Here is a 20,453-nt window from a genome sequence, read left to right as displayed (position 1 = left end):
TCCGTACCCTCCCCTGCCTCCATCGTTTCCTCCTCCAGAGGTGGATCCTCCACCTAAGGCATATCCACCTCTTCCACTTCCGGAACTGAAACCTATTCCACCACCGCTGCCTCCTCCTACTCCAAGGCAAATCCCACCTCCAAGTCCACCTCCAGAGGTTAAGCTGCCACCCATCATGGCTGCGGAGGAAAACAAAGGCAGTTGGTTATTCCAGAAGCAAGCCCAGGAGTCCTAGCGCACAACCCACAACCGGACACCACCTCTAACAGAACAAGATGAATGTGCCAGCGACTTACAGATACTCACAGAACTCTGGCATTCTCCAGACATTCTGCAAGGGAAAGAAAGTGGTACGGGTTACACATCCAACAGTGCCGTTATACTGCTAGGAACCCTGCAATCAGTGATATTTCATCTGCTGAAGGCCAGGGTCAGTTTCTGGTCGGGAACTGGAATTTCCATTCTGCAGGATATTCCGACATTTTGGGCGTAAAAAATTATTCCAGTTCAGAATGAAAAGCTGAAATTTTGAAATTTGCCATGAAAGAAACATTTCAAACTTATTCATAACAGTGTTGTTTTGACTTTTGTATTGTATTAAAATATTAACTATAATATATGTATTCTGTACACATGCTACTAAATGTACTATAATGTTAAAATTAATATTCTCCTATCATCTAAAAGTCAAAATGAAATTAGTCCAAATGATGCTATCAAAAGGGAACATTCCAACTTTTTCCTGTTGAAAAATTCTCAAAATCAAAACTCACTTCCACAAAACATTTCAATTCCTACAAAACTGCATTTTTCAATGGAAGAGCATTGATGGAACTAGTCAGTACAATTAAACAAGATCTGTATTCTCTTCATTACTATTATTTGTTTTGCCATAGCAGCAAAAAGCCCCAACCAAGATCAGGGCCCTGCACAGACACAGAGCAGTAGACAGTTCCTGTCTCAAAAGAGTTTGCAAGCTAAACTGTGAAACAATTTGGGGCTGGTCTTCACCACACGCTGTGATTAATTAATCCACCTCAATGAGAGAAGGAAGATAAGTCAATGGGAGAGTGTCTCCCATTGACATAGTGCAGTGGAGAACCACTTCAAACCAATGTAAGTTACATCACTTAACTCTCATAACTTAGACTGACTTACAGCCTTAGGGTAGACAAGGCTAAAGGCACATAGTCTTGCTTAAGGTCACCCAGCAGATCAGTGACAGACTAGAACTCATGTCGCCTGAGTGCCTACCCAGAGCCCTATCCACTAGACTAGACCACCTCTTGCTCTTAAAGCAGCAGCGTGTCCTAAATGCTAATACGCCAATATTATTCAGACTGCCTTCTTAGTTGCCAGGGAGTTAGGGGCATTGTTTTAAAAGGGTGAGTATGACATGCGCTAAGTTTCCCCATTGACTTCAAAAGATCTGGTCCTCATTATATTGCCCTAACCTGCATACTTCTCCTTCCAGCAGCTTCCTGTAGGTGGCGATCTCGATATCCAGAGCCAGCTTGACATTCATCAGCTCCTGGTACTCCCGCAGCTGATGCGCCAAGTCTGCCTTGGTCTTCTGCAGGGCACCCTCCAGCTCAGCCAGTTGCCCTTGGCGTCTTTGAGGACCAGCTCGCCTTGCTGCTCGGCCTCAGCAATGGAGGTCTGCAGCTTTTCACACTGCAAGGCAAGACAAACATCTGATGGATTCTGCTGAGGGTAGCACAGAAAAACACAGGCCTGATCCTCTTTTGCCCTGTAGTGTATGTCAGTGACAATGGTGCAAAGTGAGCGTAAACCACTGCCATTCAGATATGATAGTGGTTTACATTCCATGTGCACTGGTATAAATGACTGAACAAGGGAGAATCAGGCTGCTGGAGTTTAACATTACGTCAGATTTTGCAACAATAGGGAGATCACCACAATGGTTTTCATTTGCAACCATGGTCCAAATCCCAAAACCGGCCACAAATGAAACACTTCAGAAGCTCATGGCACAATCTGATAAAAGCAGCAGTCACAGTATTGCCCAGGTGTTCAGAAATCATGGCACCATAAAATCATGAGATCAGACTAAATAAGCTGGGACTTCTTTTTATCAGCCTTCTGGTTTTGGAGACTGTAGTGTTCAAGCTTCGTCTCTGCAATCATGAGGCCCTTTCTTAAAAGAAAGCTGAAAACCTCATGTCATCACCTGATTCCAGGAGCTGGAGCTTTAAAAAAAGACCAAATACCACGCAATGTGTGATTAAAAATCACAAGAATTGACAAGATTGTAGTCACCACTCAAGAAAGGCAACTAGACTAGACAAAACTAGAAGGACAAGGGGTATTGTTGTAGAAATTATGTTAAATACTCGTCAGCGCTTAGCAGTTGTTGAGTCTATAGGGAGACAGACAGACCTCAATGCTTTTCTTTAGCCAGGACACTTCCTGACATGAACAGAACTGGAAAATGGAAATGTGTATTTTTGTTTAAAAAAATCCCAAATTGGGGCAAAAAGCCAAATATGTGAAATTTTTCATGGAAGGGATTTGCAGAAAAAATCCATTTTAGGAGAAGGCTCTAGTCAAATTTGTTTTCTCCAGGCAGGAAGTGAAATTAACAAGAGCTTTCCTGGCAGGAAGCTGGGGAGCTGCCATTTTGATTTTCCCAAAAGAAAATTGAAATTTTGTGAAAAGGGCTTTTTCTAATAGAAAAATCATTGCAATGGAAAGTTCCTCATGAGCGCTGCATCTACCAGTGAAACGCTAAAAGAATTCATCCCGGGTTCACACTCACATGCATGAAAAAAAGCCATATCTGCTTCTTCACATTTTCTATTTCAGCCCATAGCCTTTGGATCATCCGGTTAAGCTCTGAGATCTCGCTCTTGCTGTCTCGTAGACTGTCTCTGTGTCTCGCAGCTGTCACCTGCAGCTCTTCAAACTGGTGTTCAGAAACAACATAACCAGGTGGTGTCAGACAAAGGCTAGTGTGTATACCCTTTGCAGCAAACCATCATCACCCAGTGAGTTATCTCCCAAAGAGGACACTGTTCAGAAGAATCCAGTAGAGTATTCCAAGTGGGGAGATGGCCGTCCTCTTGGTCGACATACCAGGGATTGAACCGGGGACCTCCAAAACTAAAAAATATGAGCTGCTACTTGAGCTAAAGCTGCAGAACTTGGAGGGTGAGGGAGCTGGCAATTCATACCCTTTGTGGATCAGCCCAGTGGGATACACTCACCAGTGGGTTGCATTTGTAGCAGAGGTTCATAACTCATGGGACCGGCTGTTTTTCCTTGCCCTCTCCTTTTGCCACTCACTTGGGGGAATTGCTACTACTGAGGAAGCTTGCATTTTGGAAATGCATGTGGGATGCTCACACCTGTGGTTGCCAGCAATAGTGGGGCATTACTTCACGTTCCTGGGCAAAGGGGCACTTTGGGTTCTAACCATCTAAGGACCCACGGTGGAACTGCACTGCAGCACGAACTGGGATTGCTTGCGTCTTATGTGCACGGCTTAGTCAAGTCGTGAGCAAGTGCTATGTCAGGAGAGACACAGTGTTGAGATGAGTAAAGGAGGGAGAGTGAATAACCTTATGGAGCCCCATCCCTACACACACACCACCCTCATCACAGCTTAGACCTCCGCAATCATTTTGGTCTGCAGCACCAGGGAGGTGACAGCCTCTTTGCCTTGGCCAAAGCTGTGTGTGAAAAGACAGAATATCCTACCTGTGGATGGCAGTCGCTACTCAGCTGTACAGGATAGCATTGGGTTTATATTTGCCCAGTGGCATGTGGCGTTTTGCATCCAAACTCCCTGCATCCACTGAAGCCAATGGCAAAGCTCTCATGCAAGGCATGATCAGGACCCTAGATGCTGGAGGACTCACCTTGCACTGGTAGCAAGACTCTGCCTCCTCTCAGCTCCTCTGAGCAATCTCCTCGTACCGTGCTTTGACCTCCCGGATGATGCTGTCCAAGTCTAGGTTTCGGTTGTTGTCCATAGACAGGACCACGGAGGTGTCGGAAACGGTCTGCTGCATCTGAGACAGTTCCTGCAAGTCCCATAAACGTGGGCTTTAGCCGCACTGTGTTTCTCATTGTATATGTTCCTCTTTCTCAGTCCTTCTCCATTTCAGATCCTCCCTGACTAGCGAGGTTGGCCTGAATTTTCTGAACCGCCTAGTGATTTGGAGTGCCCAGCATGAGACACCTTCAAGAGGCCTGATTTCAGAAGCACTTCCTGAAAATCAGCCCCCGCTTTAAATGTATCACAAGTTGGGTCCTCCCAAGTCAGTAGACTTTGTCCAAGAGAGGTTTAAGAGATGTCTTGATCTCACTCTACAAGTATCTTCACAGGGAAGAGATTTCTGATAGTAGACAGTTCTTTAACGTAACAGCAAAAGGCATAACGGGATCTAGTGGTTGGAAGGTGAAACTAGACACTTCAGACTAGAGGTAGGGTTCACATTTTTAATAGCAGTGAGGATGATTTAACCAACTGGAACAACTTGCCTAGGGATGGAGCCTCCATCACACGAAGTCTTTGAATCAAGACTGGACATCTTTCTATATGAGATGCTCTTGCTTACAAAGACGTTATGGGGTTAATACAGAAATTTCTGGGTGAGTTCTTTGGCCATATTATGCAGGAGGCCAGACTAGATGATCACAATGGTCCCTTCTGGCCTTAAACACTAAGAATCTATTTAGACCCTGGTGCTGCTTCAGTTTAAATTGGAGAGAGGCTGCTAAGACACAAACCCTATCCTACACAGTTGACATCAATATATTTTAAAGAGGAATATTCATCCGCAGAAAGCCAAATATCCCAATCCCCAGCTACCTAATGGTACCATCCAGGTGTTTAGAATTAGCACTCCAGGGCTGCATTCCCCAGGCGACCAAGATAAATGATCTGGAGGATGGTGTGGATTGCACTCTCAGCAAATTTGCGGATGATACTAAACTGGGAGGAGTGGTAGATACGCTGGAGGGGAGGGATAGGATACAGAAGGACCTAGACAAATTAGAGGATTGGGCCAAAAGAAATCTGATGAGGTTCAATAAGGATAAGTGCAGGGTCCTGCACTTAGGATGGAAGAATCCAATGCACCGCTACAGACTAGGGACCGAATGGCTAGGCAGCAGTTCTGCAGAAAAGGACCTAGGGCTGACAGTGGACGAGAAGCTGGATATGAGTCAGCAGTGTGCCCTTGTTGCCAAGAAGGCCAATGGCATTTTGGGATGTATAAGTAGGGGCATAGCGAGCAGATCGAGGGACGTGATCGTTCCCCTCTATTCGACACTGGTGAGGCCTCATCTGGAGTACTGTGTCCAGTTTTGGGCCCCACACTACAAGAAGGATGTGGATAAATTGGAGAGAGTCCAGCGAAGGGCAACAAAAATGATTAGGGGTCTAGAGCACATGACTTAGGAGGAGAGGCTGAGGGAGCTGGGATTGTTTAGTCTGCAGAAGAGAAGAATGAGGGGGGATTTGATAGCTGCTTTCAACTACCTGAAAGGGGGTTCCAAAGAGGATGGCTCTAGACTGTTCTCAATGGTAGCAGATGACAGAACGAGGAGTAATGGTCTCAAGTTGCAATGGGGGAGGTTTAGATTGGATATTAGGAAAAACTTTTTCACTAAGAGGGTGGTGAAACACTGGAATGCGTTACCTAGGGAGGTGGTAGAATCTTCTTCCTTAGAGGTTTTTAAGGTCAGGCTTGACAAAGCTCTGGCTGGGATGATTTAACTGGGACTTGGTCCTGCTTCGAGCAGGGGGTTGGACTAGATGACCTTCTGGGGTCCCTTCCAACCCTGATATTCTATGATTCTAAGAGAATAGCAAGCCTTCTTACCGCCTCATACAGACATCTCAGGAAGCTGATCTCACCAGTCAGGGAGTCTAGTTTCGCTTGCAGCTCCATCTGGTTCATGTAGGCAGCATCCATCTCCTAAAGGAAAGATCGGTAATAGAGTGAATCTTTCCATCTCCTGAGGCTAATAAATTCAGGTGTCTAATTAAAGCTGGACAGAAACCAGATTCATTTTGCAGGAAAATCCATGATTAACATATTTTTTCCTGCTCTGAAATTAAACGAAACCAGGAAATTTTGAAATTTCCTGCACAGCTCAGGGAATAATAATTTGGGGTCAACTGAACTGTTTCTCAATAAAAGTGAAACATTTTCTTCTGATTTTGATCTTTTTTAACTTTTAAAAATACTTTTTAAATGAAAAAGTGAAATGCTCCTTTCCAAAAAATATCAAACTGGGACATTTGGGCATCAAAACGCTTTCTTTCATTTTTTACTCAAAACGAAGTTTCCTCAACATTGACACATTTTTCTAAACTTTTCGGTTTTGACGAAAACTGCATTTTTGGGCAAAAAAAGTTTGGACAAAAATCTTCTAATCACTTTTATTAGTGATGCTTCCAAAAAGTGGTCTCTAATGTTAGTCTGCCTACAGTAAACCTGGAGCTGGGACAAGCTGAACTGGGTATGGAGGAAGGGTATTTCACTGCATACTCATACGATATTGTCTCGTTGTTTTCTTGTGCTCTCTATCTGTCTCTCTGCCTCTACTCTTTTGTCTTACTATACTTTGATTATAAGCTCTTTGAGGCAGGGACCATTTTTTTGTCTTGTGTTTGTACAGCACCTAGCGTAACGAGGTTTGGGCCAGGACTAGAGCTCCTAGGTTCTATTGCAATATAAATAAAAAATAATAATGGAGTAAAATACCTATTCAATTAAGGCTAATCTTGTGCAAAAATAAAAGAGGCATGCATCTGTGTAAGTTGTGTATTTGTCTACACCAGGGGTTGGCAACCTTCGGCACGCAGCCCATCAGGGTAATCCGCTGGTGGGCTGCAAGGCATTTTGCCGAAGATTGCCAACCCCTGGTCTACACAGTTTGTGTACTTCGCTTTCAGCAGTAGAAACATTTGTACCTAACGACCTTTTTCCTGATCTATTTTGCTATAATATCAGCCTGACCTGAACTCTCTTCTGAGACTCAGACCTGAAGAAGAGCTGTGTGTTGTTTCTCTCACCAATGGAAGTTGGTCCAAACTCAAGAAAGGCCAAGATCTTAAGGTGTGTAGGGGAACAAGATTCGCTCGGTGGTCCTCCATTAAGATGAAGCTAACTTTAAAGAGTGGGATTTTACTGAGCAGCAACTCTTAGCTCGTAAAACAGTCTTCAAAATATGCTATCTCAGCAGTGTACTAACCACAGGATATGCAGTGGAACAAAGAACTTTGAAAATAGCCTCAGATAAGAAGTGCGCAGCAAAAAAGGAAATAGATAAGAACCAGAAGACACACAATATGGGTAACAAAGGTATAGTGGCTCCTAAATCATAGGAGAAGTAAGACCCTCTGCAGACTGGATGCAGGCCATCTGCAAGCTCCGGGGAGGTCTTCAACAGTACCTGTTTGCCTCTCTGTGTATATGCTGTTTTTGCTAACTGTTACTTCAATAAATCCAATCAAAGCTGACTTATCAGGGGTCTGTTATTATTGACTCAAGAGAACTGCTCTCTCTAAACATATAATTACAGTTCAAAATTGTAGCAGTTATTGCTTATCAAGTCATTGGTTGTTGATGATCAGCAAATTATTAATGATCAACGCTCCCTCTGTTCTTTTGGGGGGCAGTTTTAAACAAACAGTTCCTAATAATCCCAACTGTTTTCTGTTCATTGCTTAAAGCTTCCTGTGGATTTTTACCCCGCTGGTTGGCTCACCTTTTTCAGGCCCACAAAGTCATTCTCCACAGCTGTCCTCTTGTTTATTTCCTCTTCATACCTGTTGAGTGGAAGGAGAGAAAACAGGGTCCAGTTGCTTATCTTTATTCTTGCCTAAGTCATTGGCAACAAGACAAAGAGGCTACTGGAAATGGGTCAGAAATCTTTGTCAGAAATCTACCACCATGTTTGAGGATTTATGGACAAACAGCAACATTTTGCCTTCCCAAATGAGCCATTGATTGCTGCCATCTTTCTGAAACACCCAACCCAACAAAGAGTCCAATGATGCAAATACTTACTACCCAGAGTAGCATGTGACCTCCATGAGGAGCTTCTTTCACTTCAGTGGGGCTACTCATGGTAGCAAACTTCGCACCCGATAGCAAGTGTTTGCAAAATTAGGCACATAAAGTAGTACTTCCATACTATGTCTGGTAGCCCAATTTATTATGATATAACTGCACTCAAGTATTGAATCATGATCTCTCAGAGACTTAGCAGTGCAAACACCTATCCGGTCATCTGGGCCACCCCTAAAATGGCTTAACAAATTGTACATTTTCTAGTGTTTTGTACAGCTTTATATTAAAGGACTTTCTATATTATATGTAACAATATCCTAGAAATATAGGACTAGAAGGGACCTCCAGTGGTCATCTAGACTAGTCCATCTCCCCATGCTGAGGTAGGATTAAGTATACCTAAACCACCTCTGACAGATGTTTGTCTAACCTGTATTTAAAATCCTCCAATATGGTGGGATTGTAGAGGTGAAAACTTTTCTCACTGTCCATGCGCTTGCATGAGGGATGCGTGTGAGCTGAGAGAACAGGTTCAGTGAAGGATCAAAGGATTTTGTTGACTTCTGTGAGCCCATGAGTTTAGACCCTAGGAATGTTTGTGGATTTCTCATAGCTCTGGAACAAGAATCATGGAACCCTTCCAGTCAAACTGATCGTTCTCTGCCATTCTCTCTCTACCAAATTCATGGACATGAAAAATGCACCACGGACCATGAAATCTGGTCTACCCCTGTGAAATCATAGAATCATAGAATATCAGGATTGGAAGGGACCTCAGGAGGTCATCTAGTCCAACCCCCTGCTCAAAGCAGGACCAATCCCCAATTTTTGCCCCAATCCCTAAATGGCCCCCTCGAGGATTGAACTCACAACCCTGTGTTTAGCAAGCCAATGCTCAAACTACTGAGCTATCCCTCCCCCCAAATCTGGTCTTTCACCACATACAATAAAGATTTCACAGGGGAGACCAAATTGGGGGTCCTGACTCAAAAGGGAGTTACAGGGGGATCACAAGGTTATTTTAGGGGGGGGATCTCGGTATTGCCACCTTTACTTCAATGCTGCCTTCAGAGCTGAGTGGCCAGAGAGTGGCGGTCATGAGCCAGGCGCCCAGATCTGAAGGGGGCGCCCCACCAGCAGCCGTGCAGAAGTAAGGGTAGCAGTACCACAACTCTCCCCTACAATAACCTTGCAAACACCCCCACCCGCACTCCTTTTTGGGTCAGGTCTCCTACAATTACAACACTGTGAAATTTCTGATTTAAAAAGCTGAAATCATGAAATTTACGATTTTAAAAAACCTACCACTGTGAAATTGACCAGAATGAATTTGGTAGGGTCCTACCAGAGAGACTACATCCCACATTATTCACATCCGAGAGCAGGGGATTTTGTTAAATCTCCATCTTGGTGAATTGGTTTCAAAAGTCCCACCCGCAAAGAAATCCATTTTCTTCCATTTCTGCCTTGACACAAAGGTAAAACCCGACTGATTTCAAATTACCCAAGAGCAAGTTAGAGTGGGCTCTGTCCACGGATAGAATACAATTAAATCTTGATAGTCCATTCCTAATTAGGGAACAGGTCAACTATAATAAATCTCTGCAAGAAGATTATTCTCTTTCAATCAGAACCATCATTCACATTCACCTTATTAGTGCCGGTAGAAAAATGAGTTGAGACAATTCATGAAAATTGTATCCTTCCTTGTCAAAATTCAAAATTCTGATGACAAATTTCATCACATTTTGAAAAAAAAATGACCATTTCTACAGCTGATTGAAAGACAGGATGAAATTTTCATGACCATTTTGACAATTTCTTTTCTCACCATTTGATATTTTTATGGACATTTCATCCACATTTCAAATTTTGAAGGTGTTTTGTTAAACCATCTCTACAGCTGATTGAAACGTGATTCAATTTCTGTGACCATTTTGTCCTTTTTTTTTTAGTCAAAATTTGAAATGTCAGTAAAAATTTCACCATTATTTCAAATTTTGACTTTTTAGAGCAGTAAAAATGCGTGATCAAAATTGATCAAAAAATCAAACTTCAGAAAATTTCCACCAGCTCTAATTATTATTAGAAATTGATCCAGACCAAACCCCAGAACCAAAGAATCTGAACTTTGGCAAATTTCCAATTGGCTTCTCAGCTCTCTGACTGGAGTCTGACTGCAATGATTATACTTTGTTATTATTTCCTTACTTGTTCTTAAAATCCTCCACCAGATCTTGGAAGCTCTTCCGCTTGGTATCCAGCTGTCTCCTCTCATTTAACAGGCCACCTAGCTGCTTTCTCAAGCCATTGATATAAGCCTCAAAGAGCTGGTCAAGTTTCTTTTTAATGGGTCCTTGGCCCTGTTCCTGCAAGAGTTTCCATTTTGTCTCCAGAACTTTATTCTGCTGTTCTAGAAATCGGACCTGAAAGCCAAAAGAGAGTGGTTGAAAAAGATTAGTTAAAATTTTCATCCTTCTTTTTTGTTTGTTTGCTTATTGTTGTTGACCAGGTCTAGTGAGTTTAACCTTTTCCCTGATACAACTATCCTGAAAGCAATGACTCAGTAACCCTGCTCCAGAATCCTCTTGGATAAACAGGAAAAAAACCTCCTTGAACAGCAGAATCAAATATTTGTGGAGGAATTTTTTTCCAGACAAAATTCTCAGTCATAGGCAAAAGAAACTTGAGTTTTCTCATTACAGAGACACCAATGGATTAGAAGAATGGATGGTGTTGACCAGATGGGAGATGACATTTAGCAGGGAATATATCGTACAATTTGTTGCCTTGGTAACCAATGCTAATGGTCCGGTAGGTAGAGCAGGAATCCATGGTTCAATTCCCTAGTCTACCAATAACCTTCTCTGGGACCTTGAGCAAGTCACTTCCCCTCCCACTCTTTGCCTCGTCTATTTTCAGTGTAAGCTCTTTGGGGGAAGGGGCTCTCTTTTGCAAAGTGTTTGTACAGGTCACAGGCAGTGGGGCTGCGGCGGGGTGCTGATCTTGTGTGGGGTCTCTAGGAGCAATAGTGTCCCTTCCCCCACCCATCTCACCTTGTCAATGAAGGAGGCAAATTTGTTGTTCAGGGTCTTCATCTGCTCCCTTTCCTCTTTCCGCACTTTCTGGATCTCTGGGTCAATCTTCAAGTTGAGAGGAGTCAGGAGGTTCTGGCTGATGGTCACTTCTTGGATGCCACCAGGTGGGCAAACAGGAAATCCAGGGCCATCCCATCCACCAGAAAATCCTCCTCCAGCCCCACCACCAAAGCAACCACCGAGCCCACCACTGAACTGTCCCCCAGACCCAGCACCACTGCCAAACCCTCCACCCACGTGGCCGCCAGCCCCAAACCCTCCACAAGTGCCACCAAATCCACCAATGGAAATCCTTTTATTTCATCCCAAGTTATTCAGGCTCCTACTGCCAAAGCCTCTGGGACTCCAGGCTGAGCCTGTGCATCCTCCGCGTGACACTGTGCTGAAGCTGACTTTGTTCCCACCACTAACACGGACAAAGCTGGAGCTGAAACCCCTAAGGCTGCCTCCCAGGCTTTGGCCAGAAAACTGGCAAGACATAGCGGCAGCTCCCCTGCAGCAGAAGAGAAGAGAGAAGGAGACCTTGATGGGGGAGCTACCAGAGGAAAGTCCCAGGGCAAAAGCAGTTGAGTCCCTCTAAGGACAGTGCAAATCTCTTCCTTTTTATCTGTTCAGGGAGTTGGCTAGGTAACAGGGGAGTGCAGAAAGGTGTAGTTTTTTGTATTCCTGGGCTTAGATGAGCCACCACCTCTTCCCTTTACCAAAAAACTGACCTTTCCTGAAACACACCCCAAAGAGCTAAGAAACCTGCACCAGTACTGTTGTCTTTGGGAATTCTTGTTTGCCTCAAGTTACTTGTGTTTTCCTTGTACCAACCCAGAATAGATTATCCAGAGTCTTACTTTGATCACACAGCATTCAAATTCCTTGACATATTTTGCCCTAGGGTGAGACCCTTCCTATATCCAGATCACTGACATTTTAAAGCCTGTTGGCAAGTGTTGGTTTAGTGAATTCAGAAAAAATACCCTGCCTTTCACAATTCAGAAGACAAAACAAACAAACAAAAAACACAACACACCCCAGGATTGCCCCATAAATCAACTTTCTGCTTGGAAAAAAATGTTGATTTACATTCTCCAAAATCAGTTTCTTAATCCAGGGGAAGAGGTCTGAACTATAGCAGTGAAAAGAGGTTGTGGGTTTGCTTAGTTAAAACGTGAATCTCCATTTTCATGTCTCGGTCCTGTTTAAGAGGATGGACGCATGCTAGCTGGAGAACATACCTAGGTTTGCAGAGATGTGAGGCGTTTCATTACAAACCGTTCTAATCAAATGTGTAGTGTCTGCAATCTAGCGTCCCCCTTTCAGCCTCGGCTAGAAAAGACAAGGTCATTCACTATCTGGCAAGCAGAGAACAAGAGAGACGGAGGTGACACCGCTGCCCAAGACCCCTGCAATGGCAGGGAATTGATTCAGTGAGATAGGCATTGATGAGCCTAGCAATCAATCCACGCCCCATGCTGCAGAGGAAGGTCAAAACCCCCAACACCCAGGTCAGGTTGGCCTGGGGGAAAATGCCTTCCCGACCGCAAATGTGTGTATCAATATGCCCCTGAGCATGTGAGCCAAACCCACCAGCCAGGCATCTAGCAAGAGGATTCTCTGGCCCACCTCAGAGCATTGATCTCCCCATCCAGTGCCCCACCTCCACCACAGACCCATTAGTGGGTTGCGCAGGGAACTGGCTCGCACATATTTTTGCCAGGATATTACATTCAGTTAATGATGATGTGTGTGCTCATGGCAAGGGGTGTTCTGCTTTTAGCACAAGTCACTCACTGGGCCCTGCATCCACACTACATCAGAATAGTTCCAGTGATCTCCGCCCACTGAGGTATCTGGAGAACCTACCATGCTGGAGTCTTGCAGGTTAGAAAAGCCATTCCTTCTGGGCTGGCGAGGACAGGAGAAATCCCAGCGTTGCCCTGTACATCACAGCCCATCAATAGGCCGTTGGTCTGTCTCACGGGGTTTCAACAGGTCAGGTGGCCTTTTGACATGAAATCAGGAACGTTTGGGTGAACTGATCCCAGGATATTTGACCTCGGCAAGAAAACTGTTGTGGGCAAATAAGCCTACCAGCGTTGCGATGGTCACATTGGCTAGTGTTACGTGCCTTTATTGTGTTTCACTAAACAGACTGAAACCTGAATGCAAGACTGCTTTGTGACACAACCTAGTTTCTTAAGAGCCCACCCAAAATATCCCATACATGACATGAATGTGGACCCTCCTTTTCCTAGAAGTCCAGCGTGATCTAGTGACTGGGACACCCACTACCACAGATCGGCTGCACGATCTTAAGTAAAACATGCCACTTTTCCCCCTCCTGAGTTTTGTCTATTTTGATCTTCAGAGCAGGGACCGTCTCTAACTCTGTATTTGCAAAGTGCCTAGCACAATGGAGCCCTGATCTTAAGGCTTGTCTACATGTCAAGGTACTGCGCAGCAAGCCCGGGTGTGAATCTACAGCGTGCCATGTAGTAACTCATCGTGTAAACAAGCCCTTGGGTGCAGGCTGACGGTAATACAAATGTAAATAACAGCACCTAGTACCTCGCATCAGTAAATCTCAACATTCTTTACAGGCCAGTATGATTATCCCCATTTTACACATGGGAAAATTAAGCCACAAACAGGTCATATGGTTTGCTCTAGGTCACCCAGAAGGCCAATGACCTGACTAAGACTAGAAGCCAGGTCTGCTGAGTCTCCGTCCAATACACGACCCACTAGACCACTGGCCACTTGGATAAACTGGTTTCACATTGGCCACTTAAAACAGGAATCACTATGCATATATTTATACAGAGTTCTTTGCATCTGTTATACTGGAATTCCAATATGCTTCTACACGCTTTTTTTGGGTAGCTCCTGCCTGTATAGAATTATAGACACATGTGACAGGGTCAGGCCAGATGGCTACAAAAGAGTGCTAGAAGGTAGATATATTAGCCCCAGGTAAAGTAGGTCCCTTTTCCCGGGTAAGGTAACAGGGAAGGTTCCAGAACAATCAGGAACTTTCCGGAAAGAATTAAGGCAGACGGGCTGATTAGAACACCTGCAGTCAATCAAGAAGCTGCCAGAATCAATTAAGACAGGCAGGCTAATCGGGGCACCTGGGTTTTTAAAAAAGGAGCTCACTTCAGTGTGTGGTGTGCGTGCAAGGAGCTGGGAGCAAGAGGCGCAGGAAGCTGAGAGTGAGAAGGCGGACTACTGGAAGACTGAGAAGTACAAGCGTTATCAGACATCAGGAGGAAGGTTCTGTGGTAAGAATAAAGAAGGTGTCGGGAGGAGGCCATGGGGAAGTAGCCCAGGGAGTTGTAGCTGTCACACAGCTGTTCCAGGAGCCACTGTAGACAGCTGCAATCCACAGGGCCCAGGGCTGGAACCCGGAGTAGAGGGTGGGCCCGGGTTTCCTCCATCCCCCACAACTCCCTACTTGATACCGGAGGAGTTGACCTGGACTGTGGGTTCCACCAGAGGGGAAGGTCTCTGGCCTGTTCCCCCGTCCAGTAGGTGGATCAGCAGAGACTGCGGGGACTGTTCTTCTTCCTTTTCCCCATGCTGGCCAGTGATGAGGCTAACTGAGTGAATGGCAGATTTGAGCCACGAAAGTGGCCAAGCTGAGGGCTGCCGTGAACCTCTGAGGTGAGCAAATCCGCCAATAAGCGCAGGACCCACCAAGGCAGAGGAGGAACTTTGTCACACACAGAATAGATAAATATAGATATAGCATAGAAGAGTCCCGTAGAATTTAATGAAGACTGTCACCTTTCTACAGTCTTCCTGTCGACCACCCTGCCGAATTCTACAGCAAGGATAAAATTCTCTAGCAAACTTTTTAAGGAGTTCCTGATGAACGCCCTTACATTTCTACAGAATCTTCTTGGTGGTGCTGTTATGAGATTCTACAAGGCTTTTCCATAAGACTTCACGGTACTTCACCCAAACAGTTTATGGGCAAGGGCGGACCCCCCCGCAGCAGACTTCAACTCCAGCTGCCAGCTCAGATCCTGAACAGGGAGGGTGGCTCAGATTTGGTGTTCTGCGTTGGGCCTATTCGAGTGACGTACAGTTCTACAGGAGATGGTAATATCTACTGCTCTAGATTCAGGTCCATCTCCGTCATGAGTCAGGCAAGGGAGACTTAATGATCACAAGGAGCTGAGTGGGTGGAGAATTTTTGAACAAGGTTTTTCTTTTAGCAAACGCTGATTCTTCAAAATGGAAACTTTTCACAGAAGCATCTTGGCTTCAACAAAACATTCTCAGGTCCAGGCTAGAATTTCTCAGGTGAGGGGGAAAGGCAGGGACAGAGTAGCCAAGAGCTCAGTGGTTAGGGAACTCCCCTAGCTGGAATCAGGCACAGTACAGATTTGCACCTGAATCTCCCACATCCCAAGTGAGGGCAGCAGAGTGAAAACAACTGTCAACACCCCTCATTTTTCACAAAATGGAATTCTTGCTTTCCAGCCAGCCCTACACAGGCGTGACTCTGTTAAATCACACCAGCTCCACGAGCGTAAAATTGTGTGATCAGAGGAACAAGCTGATGGCTCTGGCTCTAAAAGATTTTGCCCGTTTCCTGTGCTCACCATCCGTCTCCGATAGGCGGCAATCACAATAGCTAACCTCACCCTGAAACTCTCGACCAACTCTCGGTACAAGGTACAGCTAGTCGGAGAAGTAGCAAGGTCCCATGAATGGGGCATAGGACTAAGAGACATGGGTGCTGTTCCCACATCTGCCACTGACTTTGTGTGAAACCCCTGGGCACGTTGCTTCTTTAGTCAGTACCTCAGTTTCCCTAGCTGTAAAATGGCAACCTGCCTTTGTGAAGCCCCTGATAGGGCTGTTCTTCCAATAGAAAACTGGCATTTCAATGCACAGACTGTTTCCCATGGACGGTGTTGGCTTTGGGTAGAAAATTTTGACTTTTCATTAAAAAAAAAACCCAGGTTTTAGCCTGAAAATTTCAGTTTTTCAATGAAAAGGGCAAAATTTTCCATGGGGGGGGAAAAAAAACCATTTTCTGATCGGCTGCTCTCCTTGACATTTTGCAAGACATGTTTGGAGCTGTGCCATGGTTTTTTCCTCCACCTTCGTGAGATTCTGCTGCTTCTGCGTTAGTCACCTACAGATTCTTTCGCTGGAAAGGAGAGGGGAAAAAAACAAAGCAATAAAAATTGAATTGCTTCATTCAACTCTTAATTTATATTCTAATTAGCACCGGTGTCCTTAGTCACACAAATGCAAGATCCTCATCTATCCCCCTGGAACAAAACCCACACCTTGCCTCAACCCCAGGCTGTGCCTGAACCGAGACAAGGAAGCCAGAGTTTGTGCTGCGCACTGTCACATTGTCATTTCTTGTAAGGCTTGTGGGTAACCTTTTAGTGAACCAATTCTTCAAATCCCACTTGTTTCACTTCAGCTCTTTCTGCATACATAGAGTTCAACCATACATAGAGTTTAGTAAATAAACCGATGAAGGGGACTGCGGGGGATGGGGGAATCCCCCCAGGAGGCCATACATTTGGAGGAAAAACATTCCCTGCACTGCAAATGCAGCCTTTTAAGGCCATAGCATCTTCTACCTGAGGGGACTGACCAATGAATTTGCACAGCAGGTGAAATTCCCGCTGTGCAGAAGGATAGAACTTGTACTATGTGCCACTAGCTTGAAAGGCCTTTTCCTGGCTCTCGGCACAGGACTGAATTTCACCTGCTATACATAACCCTCTGTCCAGCCCCAGGAATCCTTCCCCGTGCCAGAACTCCTGGATACCCCACATCCCTAGCTTGCCCGATGCGAACAGGTTCTTTGCATGGCTTCTCCGCATCCTTCCCCCAGGTTGTGCATAAAAATGAATAGGTAAGGGACTGAACTCAGCTCTTCACTGATGGAAGGGAGGCGGAGTCTGTCTCTCTCCCCTCTTGTGCAATTGACAAGTCTGCTAGAAAACTGACTTAGCCTGTTTGAGTCTAGTTGGCCGTTCCAGGGAGAGTGCTACCGGGAGTTTCCAGGGTAGCTACTTTACTTTATGTCCTCCACTTTTACAGTAGGGCACCCCATTCTCCTTAACTTCTGGGCATGACAATAGCCAGCATGCCCCTGAGCTCCCGGCCCCTGGGGTACTATGGTGGGCCTGCCCGCTTGTGATCGTGAGGCATGGCATCATGTTATATAAGTCGATGGGCTGCCCACACCTGGGGCTCTCTGGCCACCCAACTCACAAGAACACAGCAGAAGGAGAAGGTCAAGGAAAATGACTCGCGATCCTGAAAAGATCAGGAACCTAGATTTTTGCTAGTGATTTACAGTGTCCAATCCATATAGAGGGCCTGCTTTTCGGGGGGGGGGGGGGGGATATGTGCTCAGAGCTTTCAGATCCCTTTTTATGGTGTCCCAGGCCCACCCCCCAAAATTATTGCTAGCCGCTTTTGAGAATATAGGCCAGGACTTCTTGCTTAAGGAGCCATTTAAAACAAAGGGAATTTTGCCATTGACGTCTATGGGGTGCAGCGTTTATAAGATATATAAAAGGGGATAGCACAATGTGCCCTAATAATGACAGGTAGGTGCAAAGATGTTCCAGGAGGCAAGCAGTCATAATTCAAGGACAGTTGGCAACAGCTGTAAAGCCGATCCCTGGAAATGCTTCTTTGGCTTCTCCCACTCTTTGTTAATTTCAATGGAATACGTGGGCCAATGGAACGAACAGAGTAAACATATTCCTGCCATTGCGCAAGGTTTGGGATTTCCAGTACAGAGACCGCAGGCTGCTTAGTGCCAAGGCAAACACGCTAGAAAATCCATGCCAACGTTTGGAAATGCATTGATGAGGATACATGGAAGAAAACAAATCCAAAATGAAATCTAAAGCCTTTTCAAAAGGAAACGGAGTGGCTATGGAAAACCATCTTAATGAAAAGCTATTCAAGCTCCATTTCTCAGAGGGGGGGGAGGATATTTGACTACGGCCTCTTGTTCTGACAAGCAGTCCTTTCTAACTGGGATGAAAGGGCTAGTTCTGTGGTTGAATTCTGACCCAGCCTTTGATAAAAACAAACCAACACCACGAGGAAAAGAAACAGGATAGGAAAGCTGGGGGGAGCATGGGTTTTTATAGATGTTTTCTGGACATAAGGTGACTGGTCAGGCACAGATGGATGTTCTCTACCTGTCCCCTTGATTTTCCTCCTCTGTTTTTATTTTCTCCTTCCTCCAATTGCCTCCTCCTTCTCACCTCTCTTTTGACACCTCCATATTTTCCCTCTTGGATGTCCAATTAGTTCCCCGGCAGCTTTGTTATGCCCAATCCCTGAATATACATAGATCATTTTCCCTGGCTGGAAAAAGACACCATCATGATGATAAAAAGGGGAGTGCTACTGGAAGAGCTCCAAGACCCCAGAACTTTGTCTGAAGTAGCCCAGATTTCATTACTTCCCAGGCACGCTGCAAAAAGACACCTGTTTATGGAATGGGTTGGGGTATGCTTCCTAGATGAAGGAGGTAGGTGGTTGGCTGGCTGACTTCCTGTCGAACTGCTGATTTTAATGTTGCTGAGGTTTAATTTGCATCGTACCCATTATATAATTAATTATGTTAAGGTGCCTAGAGCCTGGGCTAGGCCTCTCTCTCGTTTTAAAATTAAATAAATCAGTGGCACACTTGGGCATGTGTACACGGCCGTCAGAGGTGTATTCAAAACAGGATACATCCCAGAGCTAGTTTTGATCTAGCTACCTCAGAAATCCATACCAGGGTGGGCTGCCCACGCCCGCATGGGACCCTGGGAACTTGCTCAGATGACTTCCCCTTGCCGAAATTGGTGCTCCTGGAGACTCACTACTAGTGTTATCTGAGCTCCCTAGGGTGCATCTACACCTCGGATTGCCACGTAGACAGAGCCTTTGTCTTCTTGGCTAGATGCACATGGCAACCAGCACAGATAATCCTCTTTGGAGCAACATCTTGAGACCTTTTTGCCTCCATATTACTCTCTCTCTGTGCCACCTTCTGTCACTCAATGCTAGGCAACATCACCAACCAGATGCAGGACAAAACGACCACCCATCCCCAAAGGAGCCCAGGGGCACCACAATCAACAGGCCCCAAAAACCTGTGGCGGGATTGTCAGGCCAGACCCACTTGCAAAAGAGATCTCATGCCAAGGATTCCTGGGGTGGGAACACGCCACCACTAGCTGAGCAGAGCTGCCCTTTGAAATCAACGGGACGTAGCGTTGAAAAACTGGACAGACCAACATGGCCCCAGATTAAATTGCCTGCAAACTCATTCCACCTATCTAATCTCTCGTGCCGGTCTCATTGCAGGCTGGAGTGAGGGTTCAAGTTACAACGCCTCCTCTCTATTATAATCAGTGTTGACTGTTATTATATTAAAATTGCAGCAGCACCCAGAAGGTGCGAGGCACTTTGCAAGCACCAAGTGACGCATCAAGTCCCTGGCTTGAAGATCCCGCAGTGGCAGGCAGGAATTCCTTCCCATACCAAAAGCCAACCCACAACCCACGCAAGGCTTAAGTCCAATTTAAGGCTTTAGAAGCAGATCCTTAGCCGCAGTAAAGAGATGAAGCTGTGACAATTTATGCCACCTGAGGTTCTGCCCTTTAGGGATTCATTGGGATTTTGGTGGTTTATGGGTCTTATGCTGCACAGGTGTGAATTTCCAGAGAAGCACTTACCTGCAAGTTTAATTTAAAGCAGGTGAGTAACCACATGCTTTACATTAAGCTCACACTGAAGTGCTTTGCTAGAGCAGGGCCTAAATGAGTTAAGTGAAGTGGGAAAAAAAAAAATCAGACATTCCCAGAAAGAGAGAAATAGCAGATTGAATGCAAAGTGTTTTTAAATGCAGCTCTTTGTAGCCGACACGACTTCTGCGCTCTGCAGGACGGCATTACTTTTAATTCATTTCTAGGAGGCTTGCTTGGGGCTTTGGCTCAGGCCCTTACAAGTCAAAGTATTCTAGCAGAGTCGGTCGCCTCGCAGCTCCTTGGAATCTTAACATTTGGTGCCGCTCCTGTTTCAAGCTGGACCCGATCCCCCAAGGTGGCAAAGGCTAGATTGTTAAAGGGATTTAGGCACCTCAAGGAGCTGCTAGAGGACTCGTGGGATTTTCAGAAGAGCCTGGGCACCTCACTCCTGAGCACCTTCACTCAGGTTTCTACTCAGGCCAAACTATCCCTGGGGTTCCACGAGAGAGGTGGGTAGAGCCGGTTGGGAACATTTTGACGGGTTGAAAAATTCCTGACAAGTGCAAGCAATT

At 45.4% G+C, this 20,453-nt stretch overlaps 1 protein-coding gene across 1 annotated transcript; it reads right to left on the bottom strand.

Moving 5' to 3' along the window:
* Nucleotides 1-1,262: 1,262 nt before the first annotated feature.
* On the bottom strand, nt 1,263-13,609 carry LOC102935455 (keratin, type II cytoskeletal 6A). Its single transcript, XM_037883800.2, is given in 8 exon segments — nt 1,263-1,605; nt 1,608-1,674; nt 2,780-2,926; nt 3,882-4,046; nt 5,853-5,948; nt 7,747-7,807; nt 10,263-10,477; nt 11,108-13,609. Coding segments are annotated over 8 exon segments (1,458 nt in total). The 5' UTR covers nt 11,630-13,609; the 3' UTR covers nt 1,263-1,420.
* Between the last annotated feature and the right edge of the window lie 6,844 nt (nt 13,610-20,453).

This window comes from Chelonia mydas, chromosome 20, assembly GCF_015237465.2.
Source record: "Chelonia mydas isolate rCheMyd1 chromosome 20, rCheMyd1.pri.v2, whole genome shotgun sequence".
Classification (NCBI taxonomy): Eukaryota; Metazoa; Chordata; order Testudines; family Cheloniidae; genus Chelonia; species Chelonia mydas.
Note: the sequence above shows the minus strand (reverse complement) of the source record. Positions and strands in the feature narration are given on the sequence as shown.